This window comes from Protopterus annectens, chromosome 15.part0, assembly GCF_019279795.1.
Source record: "Protopterus annectens isolate FY-2018-M chromosome 15.part0, PAN1.0, whole genome shotgun sequence".
Classification (NCBI taxonomy): Eukaryota; Metazoa; Chordata; order Ceratodontiformes; family Protopteridae; genus Protopterus; species Protopterus annectens.
The window spans coordinates 348464961-348488244 of record NC_056749.1 but is presented as its reverse complement, the minus strand read 5'-3'; the positions used below and the strand labels follow the sequence as shown (position 1 = coordinate 348488244).

Sequence of the window (23284 nt, the reverse complement as noted above, 5' to 3'; positions counted from 1 at the left end):
ACAAAATGTTAATAATGCTTTATTCCATCACAAACAAATATGTGAACAGGCTTCCTTTACATTCTTCGTCTTAGAGGTTGTACCCAAGGAAATCAGAGGAGATGTGTGGGAAGCCAAATTAGAATATCGAGAACTATTCTGGCAGATTCTTTTGGAAGCTACAAAAGTCCCAGGCTTGAATTACATGTTATCTATTCTTCCAGTGCTTAAATTAAGGGCTGCAAAACTGTGATTTACCACCAGAGGGCAGCCTTATATGTACAATTTCATTGAAATGAGGAAAGTTCATAATGGATGTTCTAACATTTCGTTTTTATAAACACATTGTTTTTATAAACACACTGTTTTAAACATTTTTAACCTTTTAATGTATATGTTTTAACTATTTATGGTTATAAATTGGGACCCAACATAGATGTATAACAGTGGTTCACCTATCAAATTGATTTACAATACAAAAAGTATAGGTTTTAGCTATTTTTGCTGTATTATATATGGATTAATCCTATTGGATAATGGTATAATGGTCAATTAGTTTCAGAGTCAACAGGTGTATATAAAAGCTTTGAATTTTTAACAGAGGGTATATGCATCTGAGGAAGGTGTATGAAAACGTATCAATAAGTGTCAGCGTTTATGCAACTTATTCTCCAACAATCCCATTACAACGTTACTCGTTTCAATCTCATTACGTGGTCATTTCCATACAATGCCATATCAAAGCCTAGTGTGAATGAGATGTGTGCTCTTTTTGAATTACCACCACCCTTGTGTGTCATCACTAGTCACACAATTTAACATTTCTCACTATGTTATTTGTTTCTGAATTCAGGCCTTCATGTGTAAGTTTACCGATTGTTAAAAGTACTCTGATATTAGCCAATCCAGAGGAATAGAGTATTAAAGCCCTAACTACTTGCACAGGCAACCAAGGTTTAATTAGCAGCCCAGGAAACTGACAGTACTAGCCAGGAGGATGGCTTGTGTCTGAGCATCCTGCAGGGGAGGGAGATGGCTCCCAGCTGGCTATGCCTGGCATTGTGGGCAAAAGCAGGTGCAACTGTAAGGAGGGGTATGCACTGTGGTTGCCCAAGCTGAGGATGGTAGCTCCTGGTCCTGCATGTGAGGGAGCGAGCATGAGTGCACTTGGAGGGAGCAATGGTAGTGTCTGTGTAATTGTACATATCATCAACAAAGGAGGGGGTTAGGGCCTTACTACAAAATGCTATCATTGCTGTGATGTCACTGCATAAACATCCATGATGTCTGCCCAGACGACATTCTCCCACCCATGCAGTCTACTTCTCTGGCACATCTGAAGATTATCTGCACCACCAGGGAATAAATGAGCCCATAATCTATTGGGAAGACTTGGTGACCGATGGGCAAAAAGAAGAAAAAGAAAAAAAAAAGTGCCTTGACATTTTTATTGTTGAGCTGCACAGGTATCCTCAGTTTCAGACAATACCTAGCATATATCATATGCCTTGTCACCTTTCAAAGGAGGAGAGCTTTCAGTCTACCTACCCTAGTAATAGTAAGTGCAGCGACACAGTTTCTGAATTCAGACACCCAGGTGGCCCACTATGGACAGAGACAATAACTGTTCAAGGATAAAGATCCGGAATCTTGACTGACGTTTTATTTTCTTACCTCTATGTACTGTTAACCTTCCTTTGATGTTATTCTCTTAACTGTGACTTGTGTAGTTCTTTCCTTCTGGCTGTCTTTAGTTACTAGCTATTTTTGCACTCATTTGTTTGCTTTTCTCTGATGTATGTATCTCAGAAACTACTTCTCATGTAATATATAACAATCTTCTAAGAAGAATTTTTCAGCTTTAAAATAAATAAAATGTCATCCGATCCAAACAGTTTTTATGATTGTTATTTAACGGTTCAATCTCATCATCTGCTTTCATGTCTTGCCATTTTTTTTAATATTTGCTAGTTATCTTCAGTCAAGATTACCTGAAACACTAGCAGTCCATTCTTACCTCTGGCATAAGTACAGCTGGCAGCATTTTTTTTTTTAGTTTAGTGATTGTATTCAAACAGAAGATCAAATATATCTCCTTTAAAGCACTGAACAAAAGGTTTAATGTGCTACAAGCAAGTCACAGCTTTAAAGCAATTGTTCAACTTTTTATCACATGTTGCCTCACACACTAAGAGTTCCAAATAAAATATAGTGATCAAAAGAATGTGCATGAGATCTCTGGCCATCCGGTATTCACCTAGTACTTTCAGTAATGGTGTCTCACAATCTGATTAAAAGAACACTCTCTGTGGGCTTACAGGTTGAGCATACCAGTGTGGAGATAACACTGCAGTAAGCCTGCTCTGTTCCACAGTTGTAATAATGAACCAATGCAACTCGGCGAATGTGAAAGGGGCTGAACCTTCTTAAGCACTAGCAGGTTAGCCGCCACCAAATCTATATGCTCCTGGGTTATTCCAATATAACTAGCAACCCTGGGGAGAATCAGTCTGACCCCATCTGCCCTTTTATCCTTTCCAAAATGCTATTACTGCTAAACTTAACAATAATATGCTATATAGTTAATGAAGCCTTCTCTGACCATACTGCTTAAGTGTAAACCTTCCTGACTGAAAAAAACTGGTACAGGAGTAAGCTGCATATTAAAAAAGAATTTGTTATACTTGTTACTGAAGGTAATAAAACACAGCTTCGCATCTCTTACTCTTCCAAACAATGCTCAGCATTATAAGATACTGTTTCTTCCTATACTTACTGGCTCTCTGCCATCCATCGCTTGCATCCACAGCCTCCTATCTGCTTCTGATAAAGCTTGCAAGGTGTATGTCCTCTGTCTGTGAAATTCCACAAAGAACAAAATGGTCAAATTATGTATGATTTCTTTAAATACAAACTATATGCATCTAATTCATACTGTGTGCAAATGCAAAATAAGCTCTGTCGTATAATTATTTCCCAATGCTAGCTACCACCATGAAAACTGAGTTAAACTACAGTTATGTGAGGTACACACCATGAAAAGTAGGTCATGATAATGATGTTGCATGGCATTCATGAGGATGTTACTCTACAGTTATGTGAGGTACACACCATGAAAAGTAGGTCATGATAATGATGTTGCATTGCATTGCATTCATGAGGATGTTACTCTACAGTTATGTGAGGTACACAACATGAAAAGTAGGTCATGATAATGATGTTGCATGGCATTCATGAGGATGTTGCTCTACAGTTATGTGAGGTACACACCATGAAAAGTAGGTCATGATAATGATGTTGCATTGCATTCATGAGGATGTTGCTCTACAGTTATGTGAGGTACACAACATGAAAAGTAGGTCATGATAATGATGTTGCATGGCATTCATGAGGATGTTGCTCTACAGTTATGCATGAAAAGTAGGTCATGATAATGATGTTGCATTGCATTCATGAGGATGTTACTCTACAGTTATGTGAGGTACACACCATGAAAAGTAGGTCATAATAATGATGTTGCATTGCATTCATGAGGATGTTACTCTACAGTTATGTGAGGTACACAACATGAAAAGTAGGTCATGATAATGATGTTGCATTGCATTCATGAGGATGTTACTCTACAGTTATGTGAGGTACACACCATGAAAAGTAGGGCATGATAGTGATGTTGCATGGCTTTCATGAGGATGATGCTCTACAGTTATGTGAGGTACACACCATGAAAAGTAGGTCAGGATAATGATGTTGCATGGCATTCATGAGGATGTTGCTCTACAGTTATGTGAGGTGCACACCATGAAACGTAGGTCATGATAATGATGTTGCATGGCATTCATGAGGATGTTGCTCTACAGTTATGTGAGGTACACCATGAAAAGTAGGTCATGATAATGATGTTGCATGGCATTCATGAGGATGTTACTCTACAGTTATGTGAGGTACACACCATGAAAAGTAGGTCATGATAATGATGTTGCATTGCATTCATGAGGATGTTACTCTACAGTTATGTGAGGTATACCATGAAAAGTAGGTCATGATAATGATGTTGCATTGCATTCATGAGGATGTTACTCTACAGTTATGTGAGGTACACACCATGAAAAGTAGGTCATGATAATGATGTTGCATTGCATTCATGAGGATGTTACTCTACAGTTATGTGAGGTACACCATGAAATGTAGGTCATGGTAATGATGTTGCATTGCATTCATGAGGATGTTACTCTACAGTTATGTGAGGTACACCATGAAAAGTAGGTCATGATAATGATGTTGCATGGCATTCATGAGGATGTTACTCTACAGGTATGTGAGGTACACACCATGAAAAGTAGGTCATGATAATGATGTTGCATTGCATTCATGAGGATGTTACTCTACAGTTATGTGAGGTACACACCATGAAAAGTAGGGCATGATAGTGATGTTGCATGGTATTCATGAGGATGTTACTCTAGTGTTATGTGAGGTACACACCATGAAAAGTAGGGCATGATAGTGATGTTGCATGGTATTCATGAGGATGTTACTCAACACTATAAGCAGCTCCATGAGAGGACTGAGTCAAGAGATTCTGCAATAATTTATGAGGTCTGTGGTGGTACACACTTCAACTTATATATTCATGTGCAGTATTTCTACTGTCACCATCACTGCTTAGACAAGCAGTGTTGTTCAAAGTCATCTGCATGCTTTACTCTAAAAAATTTTATTTATTTTTGATTGTAAGGAACCTTTACGGGTGAGACAATAGATAATAGTTTCACACTAGTAACAGTAACCGTACCGTTCATTTCAGTGCAGTACATAATGACATCTCCTGCCTAGTATACCATTCCCTTAACTACCTTTTGTTGTTTAATTGCCAGCCTTGGGGAAGGAATGGCTGCATAAAACTCAAACTGGTTATTATGTTTATCAAGAAGGTCATTAGTCACAATTATATCTGCTTTGATATACAACAGCAACAGCAAAAATCTAAAATTAAGCAAGCCAAATGCAGCCAAACCTTACTGCATAAATCTAAACATCAGCATAAACTTAATGTCAAACTGTTTCTAAAAATGTGGAAACATTCCGGCTTACCCATGACCTGCCATACATAATACTGTTTTGAGCAATCCTAATACATTTTTGCAGCATTTCTGGATTTAAATTATGTCACATAAATACCTGCAACCTGCAGAATAAAATGGTAGACCTGCATATCATGCATTCCTAGAGACGTTTCTACACCTCTAACATAACTGAAGTAGCAGAAAAAAGAAGTTATGTACTCACCATCACGTTCCATTTGAGGTAGTTGTACTTCATTTGTCTTCAACCTGTGGGTTATGGATCCAAATCGGATCCATCATGGCCGCATTTTCAGCATCTTATCTGAGCTCCAAGCTCCTCCCCTTACCTATAATGCCCCATCTCCTTCCTCCCTTCAGATCGAGTTTGCTGCCAAAAAACATCACACATTCCCGACCTAATAATACCTTGCCACAACTGGTAACCTGGCAATCCTGAGCCCAAGTATGACTAAGGACACTTCTGATGCAACCATCTCCATATATGGTCAGTATCACAGTGACAAGGTAGGGGGGACGGTTGAAGATAAATAAAGTATAACTACTCAGATGGAATGGTATGGTGAGTACATAACTTCTTTATCTGAAATAGTTGACTTCATTTGGTCTTCAACCTGTGGGACAGAGTCCCCAGCTACCAAACACCTGGGTTTGGCATCGCGGAGCCAAAGGATGCCCTGTTCCTGGATACAATATCCAATTTGTAATGTGAAATGAAGGTATGAGATGAGGACCAAGTAGCTGCAGAACAGATATCATCCAGCGAAACCCTGCACCAGAAAGTAGCTGAAGAAGCCATAGACCTAGTTGAATGTGCCTTTACCTGCCCTGGAGAGGAAATTCCCTTAGCAGAGTAGGCTCAAATAATGCATTGTGAAATCCAACAAGCAATTGTTCCTTTGGAAATTGGTCTACCTAAGAAAGGTTTGAAATAAGAAATAACTGATCTGATTTATGAAAGGTTTTTGTCCTGTGTAAGTAAAATCTCAGTTGTCTATGTACATCCAGCAGATGTAATTTGTACTCCCCCTTGTTTTGAAAATTAAGGAAAAAAAAACTGAAAGATTGCTTATCTGATTGATATTTGCTTCTGACGCTACTTTAGGAAGAAAGAACAGATTGGTACGCAAGGACACTCTGTCTTTGTGAAATATCATATAAGGAACCTTCATGGATAAGGCTTGAAGTTCTGACACCCTCTTGGCAGAAGTAATGGCAACCAAAAACGCAGTCTTCCAAGATAAAAATTGTAAATCTACAGAAGTTGCAGGATCAAAAGGGGAGAAACTAAAGCCTGAAGTAACAAAGTAAGGTCCCACGGGGGTGTAGGATCCTTCACTGGGCATCTAAGAAGAAAAGTACCTTTAAGGAAGGTCTTACAAAGTTTAGAAGAAGCCAAGGATGACATGTTTTCCCTCAGATGAAATTTGGAAATAGCTGACAACTGGACTTTGACTGTAGAGGAACTGGCACCCTGCTGAAAAAGTCCCACCAAAAACTCTAAAACTGCAGACACAGGGGCAGTAAAAGGGTCTAATGCACGCTGCAAAGCCCATGTGGAAAAATGCTTCCACTTGCTACAATACACCTTTTTAGTGGAAGACTTGTGAGCCACCACCAGAATAGTCTTAACTGGGGATGATACACCTGGAGTCCTAACAATCATAGGAACTGGAGCAGCCAAGCAGTGAGCTTCAGACTGTCCAGGTCTGGGTGAGGAATCCCTGAGGGATGAGAAATAAGATCCGGAACTGGATCCAATGTCCATGGTGGAACTACTATGTGAGAACATAGGGAGGGAAACCAAACTTGGCGAGGCCAGAATGGGGCAATGAGGATCACAGTGCTCCTCACCCTGCGAGCTTTCTGAAGAAATTTCGAAATGAGGGGTAGTGGGGGATAAGCATACGGAAGACTGGGAGGCCAATCATGGACCAGTGCATCTCTGGGGGCTTCCCCCCAATGGGGGTGGTTCAGAGCAAAGAACTTGCTGCATTTTGCATTGGAAGGAGATGCGAAAAGATCGCAGCATGGACAACCCCACTTTAGAAAGATCTGTTCTGCCACTGAAGGATTCAGAGACCACTCATAAGACATCAGAATAGACCTGCTGAGCCTGTCTGCGAGAATGCTGGACTGCCCCGGGGTGTGCACTGCCACCAGAAAACGGACGGTAGAGATGACCCATTCCCACACTCTCATGGCTTCGCGATATAAGGGATGAGATCTGGTTCCCCCCTGTTTGTTGATGTAGCAGACTACCGACATACTGTTTGTCTGAATTGCAATTGTCCCTAGAGGGAGATGGGCATGAAAGGCCTGCAACGCAAGAAGGATCGCCCTTCATATCTAGGACATTGATATGCAAGCTGGTCTCAGTTGACCATGTGCCTTGGACCGTCCTTCCCAAGCAATGCCCCCCTACCCAACCTGGGAGGCGTCCGTGGTCACCATGGTTTTGGGAAAGGACGGAATAAAAGGGTGTCCCCTGATTAGATCAAGGGACTGAATCCACCACTGAAGAGAGTCCCTGCATACTCGAGAGATTCAAATGGGATATGACAATGGCAGATCCAACAGGGACCATTGAACAGCAAGCATCCACTGGAGATTCATAGATCTCAATGCCCTTAGTACTGTTTCTGCTGTCAGAACTTGGGCTTGAAGAGCGTATAGAACATGCAATTTGAGACTGCGTATCCTGTTTGGAGTGAGGAAAACTTTCATTTGGATCATGTCCAACCAAGCTCCAATGAAGTCTAAGATCTGAACCGGGGCCAGTGATGACTTATTGAGATTGATGGTGATGCCCAGTCTTTTTGCTAGCAAGAGGAAACAGTCCCTGGCTTGACAAAGTAGATGCTTGGAGGGGGCAGTGAAGAGCCAATCGTCCATAACCTTGGTGAACACCCTGGGGGGCAGAGGTGAGCCCAAAGGGAAGGGCTCTGAACTAATAATGTTTGGCTCCTAACCAGAAGTGGAGAAACCTCCGAGAGCACCGGTCCATCTTGATATGATAGTACGCATCCTGGAGGTCGATCCAATCATTCGCCTGCAGAAAGGGCAGGATGGATTGAAGGGTGACCATCCAGAATTTCGCCTTGGCTACTGACAGGTTCAAGGTGGAAAGATCCAAAATGGGTCTCGAGTCCCCCATTTTCTTTGGCACTAAAAAGAACCTGGAATAAATGCCTGCTCTGGACTGGTCTCGAGGGAAAGGCTGGATGACTCATTTTCCTAGCAGCTTTTCTACTTCTATAGCTGCTTCCTCCCTTTGCGTGGGTGGAACATCCGGGAGGTGCTTCGGTGGTCATGGTGGTTCATTGAATGGGATGGAATATCCTCTGGCTACAATCTGCAACACCCATTGATCTGTTGTTATGGACTCCCATGCCGCTGGGTGAAGCAATAGTTGACCCCTGACTGCCACTGGAGATGAGCAGTCAGGCAGCCCTTCAGGGCTGCTGCCTGGGTTTGTCTGAAAAAGGTTCTTGGGACCTGAAATTTCCTGGACCCCATCTGCCCCTACGGTGGTGTCTATCATAACCCCCTCTGCCTCTGGGGGGAGGTGAGTTGTGAGTGTCCCAGGAAAATGCCTGAGACTTACGGAACCACATCTTCTTTATCTCTCACTGATTCCTTCAGAAGAATCTTTGAGGGAAAGAGAAGCGGATCCCGACAGCAGACAGTGTTTTCCTGTCCTTCTCACTCTGGACCAATGTCTCTTTGATTGATGGCCCAAAAAGGGAAGAACTGTCGTAAGGGGTGTTTGTAAAAGATGCCTTGAAGGCTTCCGAGAACTGACAAAGCTGGAGCCAAGTGTGGTGCCTAATGGCAACGGCAGTACCAGCTGCCCTATTGGCTCCCTCCATGGCATGGGAGAGAAGACACACTGACGTATTTGCCACAGACTTGAGAGTGGCCATCCGAGCGGCGGATGTCTTTTTATCCCCCACCGACATGAACTCCGGGGTCGACTCAGCGATCTCCTTGACCAAGTCTCACTGCAGTTGAATGATGTGTGCCATTTAGTTCAGCGTTCTTACACAGAAGGTCGCTGAAGCATACACCCGCTTCCCAAAATGGTCCACCGCCCTTGACTCTCGGTCAGGAGGATAAATCGTAGAGCTCTCCTGCACAAGCTCTTTCTTGGTGGCGGCTGCCACAAACATAGCATCCATGGGGGATCCCTTGTTCCAGTAAGCCCTGTCTGAAGGGGGACTAAGCACTTTATCTGGGTGCATAGGGATAGGCTCCACGGTGTCCAGTTCCTTCCATGCCCAAGATGTTATGAGATCCACCAAAGGATCCATGGGAGGGGACACCCAAGAACTACATGGGCCTGTGCCGAATGCCTACAGGAACAATGATTCGTCTGAGGTCGGTTTTTGGGCAGAGCCCCCCCCCCCCCTGGCAGAGGAGTTCCATGATGTCAACAAAGGAGACATCCTCTGGGAGTGACCGTGGGGAACCTTCCCCTTCCTCCAAATCAGTGTCTTCGGTAAGGGACTCCAGTGGGGGCTCCAGGTGCTTCCTCTTATACATTAATTTGTGAGGAACCTCCTCAGTGGGACTTTCTGGGGAGGACTTGTAAACCTCCTGCTGCTTCCATGGGGGAGCTTCTTGAGGCAAAATGGGCACAGGCTGACAAGATGGTCAGAACAACTCCAAAAGTAGGGGGAGTCGGTATGGAATCTGAGGACAAGACAGTCAAGGGGCTCCATAACACAGAGAGAACCCTCTCCAAGACATCAAAGGCTGAAAGGAACGGACCTCCTAGGAAATACTGGCTGGAACCGTTCCCCTCTGACCCAACAGGGGAGTCAGAGCTGAGACTCCAGGAGCCGAGATACCAAGGGAAGTACTGTGCTCTGAAAGGCTCAGAGTCTACATCAATCCCTTGGATCTGACCCCAAGGCTACGGCTCCAAGAGCTCGGATCTGACACATTCAAGGCAATGGCTGGTGCTGCGCTAGAAGGTACAGTCGGTACCGACCCTCTGACCCCAAGGGTCCTTGGATCTATGGTCTCCGAAACCAGAGGTCAGATCAGAGAAGGAGTTATCAGCACAAGAAAGGACTGCGAGCTCCCCCCTCCAAAGGGAGAGGGTGCAGGCAAGACCCCCAAATGTATTTAGGTGTGGATAAATCTCTACATCATCTTGTCCATCTCCGCCTCCCAGAGGCTCTAGGTGGAGTGGAAGGACGATGCCACAGAAACTGGTCGACAATGCCAGTGAGGGCGGAGACCTAACTGGTGACCTGGCTCGCAATTCCTCCGGCTCAGGGGAGAACCTTGGGGATTGAAGCCGGGGTGATACAGGCCTAGTTGGAGTCCTAACTTTGGCTAGTGGGCCAGCCAGGGCCAAGTGGTCTGGAGACCACTTCTGCGGCTTGTCTCTCTTGATCCTCTCCCATTCCCTGGACCTCTTGGCGGCAGTTTGAGTTCAAAGGCCAGGGAAGAGGAAGAAGACGCAACTGCTGTCCCTGAAGAGAGAGGTGCAGGAGCTGCCGTTCATGAGGAGGGAAGTAGTCCTTTTAGGATTAAGTTGTCCCTCCTGTCCTTCAGTGCTCTGGGATTGAACCCAGCACAGATAGGACAGGAGGTCTGAAGGTGCACCATGCCCAGGTACACTACACACAGAGTCTGGCCATCAGCTGGAGAAAGCTTATGGCCACACTCTGTGCACTTCCTGAATCCTAATTTAGGGGCTTCATCCATAAATAGGTCAGGCACACTACCACATGTACACAAAAGGAGATACGCCAAAAGGAAAAAAGAGAGGGAAGAAGGAGTAAACCTCAGCAGAGTTTTTCATAAAATGTTGATAAAAAGTATGAAAAGCCTTCTGAAAAAAAGTGTAGGGTTAATGTCAGTAAGGAAAATCAAATGAATGTCATGAAATAAGGGATTTTTTTATAACACGTGGAAAAAAAGCTACTAGATAATCATGGTGTCGCTTTCGTGTTGGTACACATATAAAAGAGTCTTTGTGGGTTCTGTTTAAGCAGCTTTATTCTATACAAACACATTACTGTAAAGCTTATTTGACTATGACTAAGTAACTTGTATACAAACTAACTACTGCGATCATACATGTTTACACACTGGCTGCTTCTTCAAAATGGCACTAGGGTTTGCACATGACTGGAATATATAAGTACATACACAGCCTCACATGCTTCTTAAAGACATAGTGCACACACGCTACACTCTGATCTATATCCTCCCTCTTTGAGAAATAGAACATGCAACTGATCATGTATTTAGAATGCAGAAATCACAAATAATCCAGAGACATGCATTATGCAGTACTAAGAACACGTATATACAATCAAGTCCACATTGCTGTGTATTTCACACTAGGGTTAGAAACTCGTCCATGTCATGTGACATAAAATTGAGAATCAGTTTTAGCAACTGGAACAGTCTCTGCAAAATGGTTGACCTGTGGAATGTTCAAATTACTCTCTGGAACATAATCAAACTTTTGAACATATACTGGTCTGGAAACAATGACTCACTCAGTCTTTGATTTAGAATCTGCATCACAGATACAATGTTGTGATTGCAATGGTGATGATTCTGGTACAGGAAGAAGATGTTTGCAATTCCTCCTATAGTCCACACCCTTGGAGATTACCCAATAACATCTCGACTCGGCACAGATGCCTATCTGTCCTACTCGATCAAAACCTTTCGTTGTCTGGATTCGTACTCTCTCTCCTTCCCTCAACGAATAAAGTAATCTGCTCGACCTGTCATAACTAGATTTCTGGATATTACACTTCAACAACTGAGCCTTGATGATTTTATTGTTCTTAGAGTTAGGCTTCAACAAACTTGATGAAATAGGTAGCGTAGTTTTAGTTTGCCTAGAAAGTAGGCTTTCAGCAGGTGAGCCAGGAATATCATCATGAGGTATGTTTCTGAGATTAAGCAAATTCAAGAATACATCAGTATTGTCACACTGATTTTTCAAGTAATTGCTTTGCACTCTGTACTGCACGTTCTGCTAGACCATTGGCTTGAGGATATTCAGGATGGGTCTATAATATAACTTCGAAGATGTAAAACTTCGAAAGTTAAAATATGGAACCCACAACATCAAATGATGAAAATAGCAAAGCCCCGGAACATTGAAATCTTACCTAGGGCAAGATTTCAGTGGGCTGTTCTGTGGCTTCGCTATTTCCTCCACTGTGGTGCGAGAGTTACGGACCTTAGGGTTAGGGTGCGGGTTAAGGTAAGTGGATAGTTAGTAATATATGTATGGTGTAGTGTAGGGTTGGGGTTTGTTAACTGTATGCGTGTGTATTAATTAGTGTATAGTTTCGTAGGGTATGTGTGCGATTGTTACGGACCTTAGGGTTAGGGTGCGGGTAAGGTAAGTGGATAGTTAGTAATGTATGTATGGTTTAGTGTGGGGTTGGGTTTTGTTAACTGTATGTGTGTGGTTCACTTATTTTGGTGTGCTTGTGTTGTGTGTATGTTTCTCGGAACAGTGAACATTTTCCCTGGGAAAAAATTCGCTATTCTGAGCATTCCATGTCATCAATATTCGAAATTCCAAGTTCGAACTTATGGTGTTCGATATTTTGGAATTTTGAATATATGATATAGACCCTTCAGGACAACTAGTGGCATGTACAAAGTCCCAGTCTCTCGCAAATTTCTGAAACAACTGGCTAGTAAATTGAATACCACTGTCAGAGTAAAGTTTGTGAGGACTACCATGAACTGAAAAATGACATTTAAGCTTAGTGATAACAGCTGTTGAGGTTACGTTTGGTAGCAGATCAATCTCAAACCAGTTCAAGTTAAGAGTCTACCAAAACCAAACCGTGCTGATTGGTCCATTCAAAGATATCAGTTGCAACAGTAGACCAAGGTAGTTCAAGTATTGGATTTAGCTGAAGTGGTTCCTTTTGCAAATGTGCTCTGGTACTATTACATATTGAAGAAGAAAGAATACTATCAATGTCTTTTGATAATGAAGACCAAAATACTAGTTCTCTTGCCCTTCTCTTAGTGGATAATAAACCTGGGTGGCCACGATACAAAATCTGAATATATTCATGCTCCAAAAAATATGAAGCAGGAACAACAATTTTAGGATCTTTGACAATAACACCAGCTTCCATCAGCAATTCATCTCTGTAGGGAAATACGGTTGCACCACAAGTGATGCACTAGATTGTTTTGATGGCCATCTGACAGTGATGTAGTGATTGAGCTTTTGTGAAACTGGATCAGTCATAGTGTGTTCTCACAACTTATCAAGTCTAGTGGTGGAAAAGTTATGCACTGACATTACATCAAAGTCAAAATTTTCAGTATCAGGCTGTTCTGTTGTACTTCTAGGCGATCAGGATAAAGTATCAGCCAGATAAATCAATTTACCTATAGACCATTTTGAAATTGTACTTTTGTAATTTGAGCATCATTCTTTGTAAACTTGCCAGAGCAAACTGCATAGGTTTCTTTAGAATAGTAACTAGAGGCTGATGATCAGTTTCAATTTGAATAGCTGGACCATAAATATAATTGTGACACCTGGAACATGCGAAGACTATTGCTAGAACTCTTTCTCAATCTGAACATAATGCATCTCGGTTTGAGTAAGTGTCCTAGATGGCTACTGGTCTGTTCTCCTCTAGAATAACTGCACCAAGACCAAAATTAAAAGTATCACAGGATAGGACATTTGGTTTATTCACATCACAGTACCTTAACGTGGGGGGGGGGGGGTGCAATTTTCTGCTTAAAGTCATCAAACGCCTTCTGATGATGTAACCATGACCATACATTTTTTTTGTGTTAAAGTAAAATAAAGATGGTAAAGGAGCAAACAAAGGCTGCAAATACTCAACAGCATATAAATTCCTTCCACACAAGTATCGAAGACAGGAACAGTCCAAACTGGAATAAAAACTCAGTTTATTCGTGCACTGGTAAGCAGTTGTTTAATTGGTATACTATGGAAGTATAAAAGTACAATTGTTCTTGTCTTCCAGGTTTTAATGGTCTGAGGAAGCCCGAAGGGGTGAAAGCGCTTACCAGTGCACGAATAAATGGCAGTCTGCACCTTCACCTTCATACACAGCTAGTGCATATACAAATGATCACTCTCTTTCTATAGTGTCAGATCCTGCTATATTTAGCAAAATAAATGCCCTTGTGCATGCATCTCTATCAGAATATGCTGCTTGTATGAAAATATTGTACTCCTGTTCAAATATTTTCTAGTTCTCTGCAATATTCTGGTCAAACACAAGTAGTTGTGGTTTTCAAAATCCACCTGTCATATTAACACATGCTAGCGAAGGGTCATGCAAATGCTTACAAATACACACACACTCTATATAATATATATATATATATATATATATATATATATATATATATATATTTATGTGTGTGTGTGTATGACAAACAACTTGGCTAATTCTCTTTTGCTTTATAGCTGCACTTTCTTTTTTTGTGCTTATTGGTATTGTGTGAATGAATAACTACATAGTGCTTTCAATTAACTGGAATTTTCGAAATAAACCTCTCGAGCTTTTCGATGCTTTACAGCACTTTGCGAAACACCGTTTCAAATTTCTTAATGCTTTACTGTGCTTTATAAAAGAGCTTTTTAAGTTTCTTGATGCTTTATTGTACTTTGCAAAATAACTTTTTAGCTTTCTCAATGCTTTATGAAACTCAGCGGAATAGCTTTTCAACTTATTTACTGCTTTACAGTGCTTAACGGAATACTTTCTTGGACTTGACAATGCTTTTATGAAACTTTTGATAAGTAAAGGCAGAAATGCTAAAATCATTGACTTTTGGAATTGGTCAAGGCAAAAATGGTAAAGTAGTTGCTTAGAAATTTAACAATAAAGGCAGGCATGGAACAGTCATGCATCACTTTTAAAGTTGTCACTTTAAGAACCATTCAAGAGTTTTCCAATGCAACTGAGAAATTCAGGAGCACTGTAATACTCCTGTAATCTTTCGTAAGAAACACCTTTCTTTAATACAAGACATGTGTTAAGCAATTGCACTGTAAAGATATGTGAAGGCTGCCAGCCTAGCCATATTGAATTTTGTAGATAATTCTGTCATTTGTAAATATTAATATAAGCCACAGGCTTGTTCTCTTAAATGAAAGAAAATGCTGTTAAATGTGGAACTGCAAAAATGTAACAACAGTGCACTCTGCTGTAGGAAGGCTGTTAAGTCAAGCATTGTGTAATTGTTTGATGTCAAAACTCGGAGCCGAGATGTCTAAATTAAGGAATTCTTCTTATTATTTTGAGGCCAGAGTTAATGGCTAGAATTTACATGTACAATTGCTTTACTGTTCTGGCTTCCTGACCAGCTGCAAGATCAAAAGGGCTATTAACCTCTGAATTTCTGTTAGCCTAGGAAAACAGAAAATTGTTAAGAATGATGTAATGTGAAGCAGCACTGTGTTATCAATTTAAAGAAAGAGAATCAAAGAGCATTTAGCATTTGTCTTCAGAACATCCAACATCACCAGCACTGCTTTGCACAACATGTAAGTTTATCTTAGAACTGTGTTTCTCTTAGAAATAGCTAGGAAACAGGAAGATTAGACTGTGTTTTTCTGTGTTGATGCCAGAACTATTCTACTGTATTATTTTAAGCATTTTCCTGTAATCTCTGAACTCTTGATAACACTGTGTAGTAAGTATTGTTTTGTATTTTTATTATTCAATATTTTTAAACCTTTCAACTGTGGCTGTTTAGAGTAGAGATAATTTAAGCTCTAGAGTACATTGCATGTATGTAGTGATACTGTCCAAGCCACCCCAAATAAGCCTTGCTGTTCAGTCACACTTACCAGTTGGATAATAATATTGCACAGTAATAATTGGACACCCTTTGATAAGGGCCTTATTGGTAGCTGATATTAGTGGTTGGTGGCAGTGATTACTACCTTATAGCCTGGACAGAAAGGGCATAGCTGGAGAACCTGTGCCAGCCTTCCCCATGAGTGTCTGTGTGTTTGTATATAACTCATATCCCAAAGTGTGTGTGTGTGTGTGTGTGTGTGTGTGTGTGTGTGTGTGTGTGTGTGTGTCAACTACTTGGGCAGGAACACAAAGCACTGGGTGGACAGAGAGGGTGCTGGAGGTTTTAGCTTGACCACTAGGCTGAGATCTGGACCTTATAGCTGTGCCAGTGGGCAGTCTTACTGGGGATCTGGAGAGAAGGGGAGAAACCAGTCTCAGACTGTGATCTCTGTGTGCTCTTAAGGGAAATTGTACTTTACTGTGTGTGTATTTGTTATCCTTCCCAATGTGAACGGTCCTCACTGCTGTTAGTGGTGAGGCTTGAGGTTCCTTGATTGCTGAGCCAGTGTACTGGCATCACATGCACAATGCGAATAAGCAGATTTTGGTTACCCAAATTCAATGTCTTTTGAGGTATGGGCACTTTGTAAATGGCTAGATGCAATAAACTGAAATGTTCCCAAAATACCAGCACCTTGCCAGGCAAATCTTTACAGTACAAGAAGCACTCTGCAATGGCGGCACTTTGTGAACAGCTACACCCAGCACAAGAATGTTTCTTCAAACAACCATGCTTCCACTGAATTACATGAGATAGTTGCACCTTACATACAGTGAACTCTTTGAAATACATTCACAGTAATAAGCACACACTGTAAGCACTTTTACACACTCTGAGATACTTCAAATGACATTACTTTTTTGATACCAAAGTCGTAGTTATATACAAAGTACTTTACCCAACATAGCAGTCGCCTTGCTTTATTTTAATCAACTGTGCCCCTTTTCTTTTCTTATTATTCTTTGTAATTGTTTAAACCCTTTTCCTTTTTATGCCCAGTATACTTTCTTTGTGCTCGTTTTTCTCTAAACATCCCATTTATGCCTTAAACACACTCTTGCTGCCTTAGACATGCTTGTTTTATACTTTATTTATTTTATTTTATTTATTTAACATTTGTTTACCAGGAAAGTCTGACTTATAATGAGGAACAAAGCCAATTTTCAGCAGAGGCCCAGGCAAAAATGCACCAGACACATGTCTTTCTAACGTGGGAGGAAACCAGAGTACCCGGAGAAAACCCACATGAACGCACAGAGGACATGCAGACTCCACACAGAAGGCACACCAGCTGAAAATCGAACCGGAGAACCTCTTGCTGTGAAGCATCAATGCTACTGTTGCACCACTGTGCCATCCTTTAACATGCTTGTTTTATCTTTAAACACATTTGTTTTATGAAACACTTTTATCTTAAACATCTTCTTTAATTAACAGACTTTTTGAGCTTCCCTCTTGCTTGATAATGCAGTTTATGCCTCTGGAATGCATTTTCTTGCCTCTTTGCATCGAGTAAATAATTTGTGTTACTTTTCATGAACTTTGATGTTTCTCTGGTTATGTTTGCACTGTTTTCTCTTGGTTTTACCTTCAATGTCACCTTTACATCTCATGTCTCCAAATGTTTTGTTCTTTTCCATCCCGGTTCTGACACCATGTTGCTTTCATGTTGGTGCACAAATAAACAAGTCTATGTGGGCTCTGTTTAAACAGCTTTATTCTATTCAAACACATTACTGTAAAGCTTATTTGACTACATCTATGTAACTTATATACAAACTAACTGCTGTGATCATACATGCTTACACACTGTCTGCTTCTTCAAAATGGCACTAGGGATTGCAAGTGTTTGGAATATATACATGCACGCACAGCCTCGCGTGCTTCCTTAAAGACATAGCTCACACACGCTACACACTGATCTACACAGGGTACGTAGCTTATTTATGTCTAAAGATCAGGCAGGCTACTTATAGCAACTGGACCTTATTTGCTGACAAAATCTACATTTCATTCTTAACCAAATGGCAAAATGGTCACACAGGCAAATCACAGAGCTTAATGCCAACCCTGATGTTCATAAACATTAAAGTGATTGGAAAACATCCCAAGTAACATCCAAATCAAATGGTAAAAAGTCTTGCAAACAAACCCATTAAGTAAAAAAATCAAAGAAAGATCCACCAAAATGTGAGAATCTTTACTGGATAATACCTTAAACTTCCTGCAGTGGAGGTCCACAGGACATAAGCAAATGACCCCTTAAAGACATAGTTATGTTTCAGCTACATGCAAATGCTTACAAATACACACACACTCTATATAATATAATATAATATAATATATATATATATATATATATATATATATATATATATGTGTGTGTGTGTGTGTGTGTGTGTGTGTGTGCATAAGCAATTGGCATGACACTCAACTTGGCTAACGCTCTTTTGCTTTATAGCTGCACTTTCTTTTTTTGTGCTTATTGGTATTGTGTGAATGAATAACCACATAGTGCTTTCAATTAACTGGAATTTTCGAAATAAACCTCTCGAGCTTCTCAATGCTTTATAGCACTTTGTGAAATACCGTTTCAAATTTCTTAATGCTTTACTGTGCTTTATAAAAGAGCTTTTTAAGTTTCTTGATGCTTTATTGTACTTTGCAAAATAACTTTTTAGCTTTCTCAATGCTTTATGAAACTCAGCGGAATAGCTTTTCAACTTATTTACTGCTTTACAGTGCTTAACAGAATACTTTCTTGGACTTGACAATGCTTTTATGAAACTTTTGATAAGTAAAGGCAGAAATGCTAAAATCATCGGCTTTTGGAATTGGTAAAGGCAACATGGTAAAGTAGTTGCTTAGAAATTTAACGATAAAGGCAGGCATGGAACATTCATGCATTATCACTTTTAAAGTCGTCACTTTAAGAGCCATTCAAGAGTTCTGAAATGCAACTGAGAAATTCAGGAGTACTGTAATACTCCTGTAATCTTTCGTAAGAAACACCTTTCTTTAATACAAGACATGTGTTAAGCAATTGCACTGTAAAGATATGTGAAGGTTGCCAGCCTAGCCATATTGAATTTTGTAGATAATTCTGTCATTTGTAAATATTAATATAAGCCACAGGCTTGTTCTCTTAAATGAAAGAAAATGCTGTTAAATGTGGAACTGCAAAAATGTAACAACAGTGCACTCTGCTGTAGAAAGGCTGTTAAGTCAAGCATTGTATAATTGTTTGATGTCAAAACTCGGAGCTGAGATGTCTAAATTAAGGAATTCTTATTATTTTGAGGCCAGAGTTAATGGCTAGAATTTACATGCATAATTTCTTTAGTGTGCTGGCTTCCTGACCAGCTGCAAGATCAAACGGGCTATTAACCTCTGAGTTTCTGTTAGCCTGGGAAAACAGAAAATTAAGAATGATGTAATGTGAAGCAGCACTGTGTTATCAATTTAAAGAAAGAGAATCAAAGAGCATTTAGCATTTGTCGTCAGAACATCCAACATCACCAGCACTGCTTTGCACTATATGTAAGTTTATCTTAGAACTGTGTTTCTCTTAGAAATAGCTAGGAAACAGGAAGATTAGACTGTGTTTTTCTGTGTTGATGCCAGAACTATTCTACTGTATTATTTTAAGCATTTTCCTGTAATCTCTGAACTCTTGATAACACTGTGTAGTAAGTATTGTTTTGTATTTTTATTATTAAATATTTTTAAACCTTTCAACTGTGGCTGTTTAGAGTAGAGATAATTTAAGCTCTAGAGTACATTGCATGTATGTAGTGATACTGTCCAAGCCACCTCAAATAAGCCTTGCTGTTCAGTCACACTTACCAGTTGGATAATAATATTGCAAAGTAATAATTGGACACCCTTTGATAAGGGCCTTATTGGTAGCTGATATTAGTGGTTGGGAAAGAAGGTTGGCAAATGAATGGACTGATTAAGGGCCACACTGGAAACCACCTTGGGTATGATAGATGGATTGGTTCTGAGAGATACCCTGTCCGCATGAAAGATGATGAAAGGCTCCACTGCCATAAGGGTCTGTAATTCAGATATCCTTCTAGCTGAAGTGACTGCTAAAAGGAAGGCTGTTTTCCAAGAAAGAAATTTTAAGTCTGCAGTAGCAGCTGTCTCGAAAGGAGGCAGAGTGAGTTTCTCCAAAACAAAGTTAAGGTCCCAGGCAAGGGAAGGGGCTCTCCTGGATGGTCTCAAGTTTTTTGCCCCTCTGAGACACTGCTTGAGCAGAGAATGAGAGAAGAGGGGTGGTTCTGTGTTATAATGAGCTGAAATAGCTGAGGCGTGGATTTTAATGGAGGAAAAAGACAGGCGCTTGTGAAACATCTCAGTTAAGTATTGCAAAATCTGAGGTAAGTTGGGTGCTGCTGTGCTCATCCCTAAAGATTGGTTCCCGCCACAGAATCTTTTCCATTTATCAGCATAAGATTTTCTAGTACTAGGTCTCCTCGCCTCCAAGATGATATCTATCACAGGTTTGCTGAGGGATGATAAGGGTGAATTTAAGTGATTAGCCATGCTGCAAGATTCAATGTTGGAAGCTGAGGGTGCAGAATTTGGTAATCCTGCTGAGACAGCAGGGAAGGGGTCTGAGGCAGGTGCCATGGAGATATTTGCGACACACTGCACAGGAGGGGGTACCAGTGTTGGCGCGGCCAGTCTGCAGCAATCAAAATCATCCTTGGTTTGTCCTCTGACTTTTAGTAGAACTTTGGAGAGCAGAGGCAGAGGGGGAAAGGCATAGACTGATAGGTTTTTCCAGCTGAAGGACAGAGCATCCACTTTCCAGGCTTGTTTATGGGGAGTCCTTGTGCAAAACTTGTCCAACTATGTCTGGGCTCCCCCAATCGCTTGTCAACATGTTGAAAATCCGTGGATCCAGTTTCCACTCGTGTGGGTCCATGAGGTTTCTGCTTAGTCCGTCTGCCAGTGTATTCAATTTTCCTGGCAGAAATTGAGCTTGTAGATGCACTTGGTAGCTCAAGGCTGTGTTCCACAATGCCATGGCTAGTCTGCAGAGGGGGTAGGAATGTGTACCCCCCTGCTTGTTTATGTACCACATAACCGTGGTGTTGTCCGTCTTTACCATTAGTTGTCCTGGAAGAATGCAGTCCTTGAAGGCTGTCAGAGCACTCTGTACAGCTAACATTTCTTTTTTTGATTGATATGTACGTGCATTTGATTTGGGTTCCATTTGCCCTGAATGCACTTTCCTGCCAAGTGAGCCCCCAATGCATAGTCTGATGCATCTGTAGTTAAGGTTTGGGTGGCAGGGGTAGTGTGAATGACAGTCCCCTGTTTAGGTGGCAGGCTTCTGCCCACCATAGGAACTCTAGGCGTAGGCAAGGTATGATAGGAATCATTGTTTCCAGGATATGACAATGCTGACTCCATAGACTTTTTAGATACCACTGTAGTTTCCTCATATGCAGTCCTGCATATGGAATTAGAAGAATGCAGGAGGCCATGAACCCTGATGCTTGCAGTATTTGTCTTGCAGATAGCAGGGTTTTTGTGGCCACTTGTTTGAAGTAAGTTACCAAATGAAATTGCTTCTCTGGCGTGAGGAAAGCCATCTGGGCAGTTGTATTCAAGCTTGCACCCAGGAATGTAATCTGTTGACAGGGTACCAGTTGTGATTTCTTTTCGTTTATGGTGTACCCCAGACAAGTTAGAACCCTTTTTACAAATGCCAGGTGATCTAGAAGTATGCCCTGGTTTTCTACCTAAATTAGAAAATCGTCCAGGTATGGATATATTTGAATATTTCTTTGCCTGCAAAATGCAATTACTGGGGCCAGGCACTTTGTGAAAACCATGGGTGCAGTAGACAAGCCTAAGGGCAGTGCAGAGAACTGATAATGCAAGTAGCCTGCTTTGAAGCGTAGGTATCTTCTGCAAGATTCCCTGATTGGGATGTGCAGGTATGCTTCTTTTAAATCTAGAGTTGCCAACCAGGCATCTTTGCCTAGCATAGGAAGTAACTGGTGAAAAGTCAGCATCTTGAATTTTGGAATCTCCAGAAAGGTGTTTAGAGTAGACAGGTCCAGTATTGGACACCATGATTTGTCTTTTCTGGGTACCAGGAAAAGGCTGGAATAGAAACCTTGTCCCTTTTCCTCTTCTGGTACAAGCTGAATAGCCCCCATGCTTAAGAAGGAAAGTCATTGTTTTTGATCCTCTGCCCACTGATTTGGGGGCAGGTCTGGCCACCCGTTTGGTGTTGGTAATGTGTGGAAATGAAATCTGTATTCCTGGGACACTATATTTAAAACCCATTTGTCCTGGGTTATGAGTTCCCAGTTCTTTGCATGAAGAGCAATCTTTCCCCCAAAAGGGGCGGTTAAGAGATAAGTGCTTGGTAATTTTAAAAGGAAGTAACCGAGACTGTTTACTATGGGGGGGTGTCTTGATATTTCCAGATTTGGAAGTGGAGGCCCCCCACTGCTTAGTTCTGAGAGTCCCCTGGGACTGAAACCTGGGTTTTTTGTTGTGTCTGGGTTTGGCTTGAGAGGACCTGGAAGGGGCTGGAAAGGACCAATTCTTAGTAGGCCAGTGCCTACTAAATCTTGGAGGCTGCACTTGTAAGAAATCTTTAACAGTTTGCATAGATTTAGCTTTATCTTGCATCCTTTTTAGAACTTCTTTAGCCTGATTGCCAAACATGTGGTCCTGATTTAAAAGAGCATCCAACAATTTAGCTTTAACATGATCAGGCAAAGATTGCTCCTTAAGCCAAGCATGCCTTCTAAGCACAGACCCAGTAACAACAGCCCTGCAGCAGGTCTTTAAAGAATCAAAACCACATTGTATGTTTTCCAACTTGTTCAGCAAAATGCATTAAATCCTGTAAATCTTTATTTTCCACACAGTCAGGTATCAACATTGTTTTCTGTTTAAGCAGTCCAATAATATGCTGTTGATATTTTAACATATGAAATTGGCAGTTTAAAGCTCAGATTGCCAAGGTTGCAGAAGTATAAACCTTTTTACCCCATCTATCCAGCGCTCTGGAGCCTCTATCAGAAGGGGTAGGATTTTTAGCAGTAGATGCCTTAATGCCCTTGGGTCCCTGACAAATGGTTTCTGGATCTGCAACAGGGTTTTTGAACAGGAACTTGTGTGACTCAGGAAACCTGTAGAATCTGTGAGGTTTACTAGGAACTGGAGGCAGGGAATCAGGGGCCATACTGGATTCCGAGAACACATCATCAACAATGTCTAGTACAGGAGGTATAGCCAAAGGCCTATGCTGAGGTAGAAGAAGGAAATCCCTAAGCCTCTTTTTTGAATCAGAAAATTCCTGGCTTTCCCAGTGGAAA

The 23284-nt window shown here is 41.2% G+C and overlaps 1 protein-coding gene across 3 annotated transcripts in view; it reads right to left on the bottom strand.

Annotated features, from left to right (window-relative positions):
• OPHN1 (oligophrenin 1) overlaps nt 1-23284 on the bottom strand; it is a 2670560-nt gene that overhangs the window by 727590 nt on the left and 1919686 nt on the right. For all 3 annotated transcript variants that reach the window (XM_044057106.1, XM_044057104.1, XM_044057105.1), the window contains exon 11: nt 2756-2834. In XM_044057106.1, coding sequence (XP_043913041.1) covers nt 2756-2834 — 79 coding nt within the window. The remainder of the gene's footprint in view (nt 1-2755; nt 2835-23284) is intronic.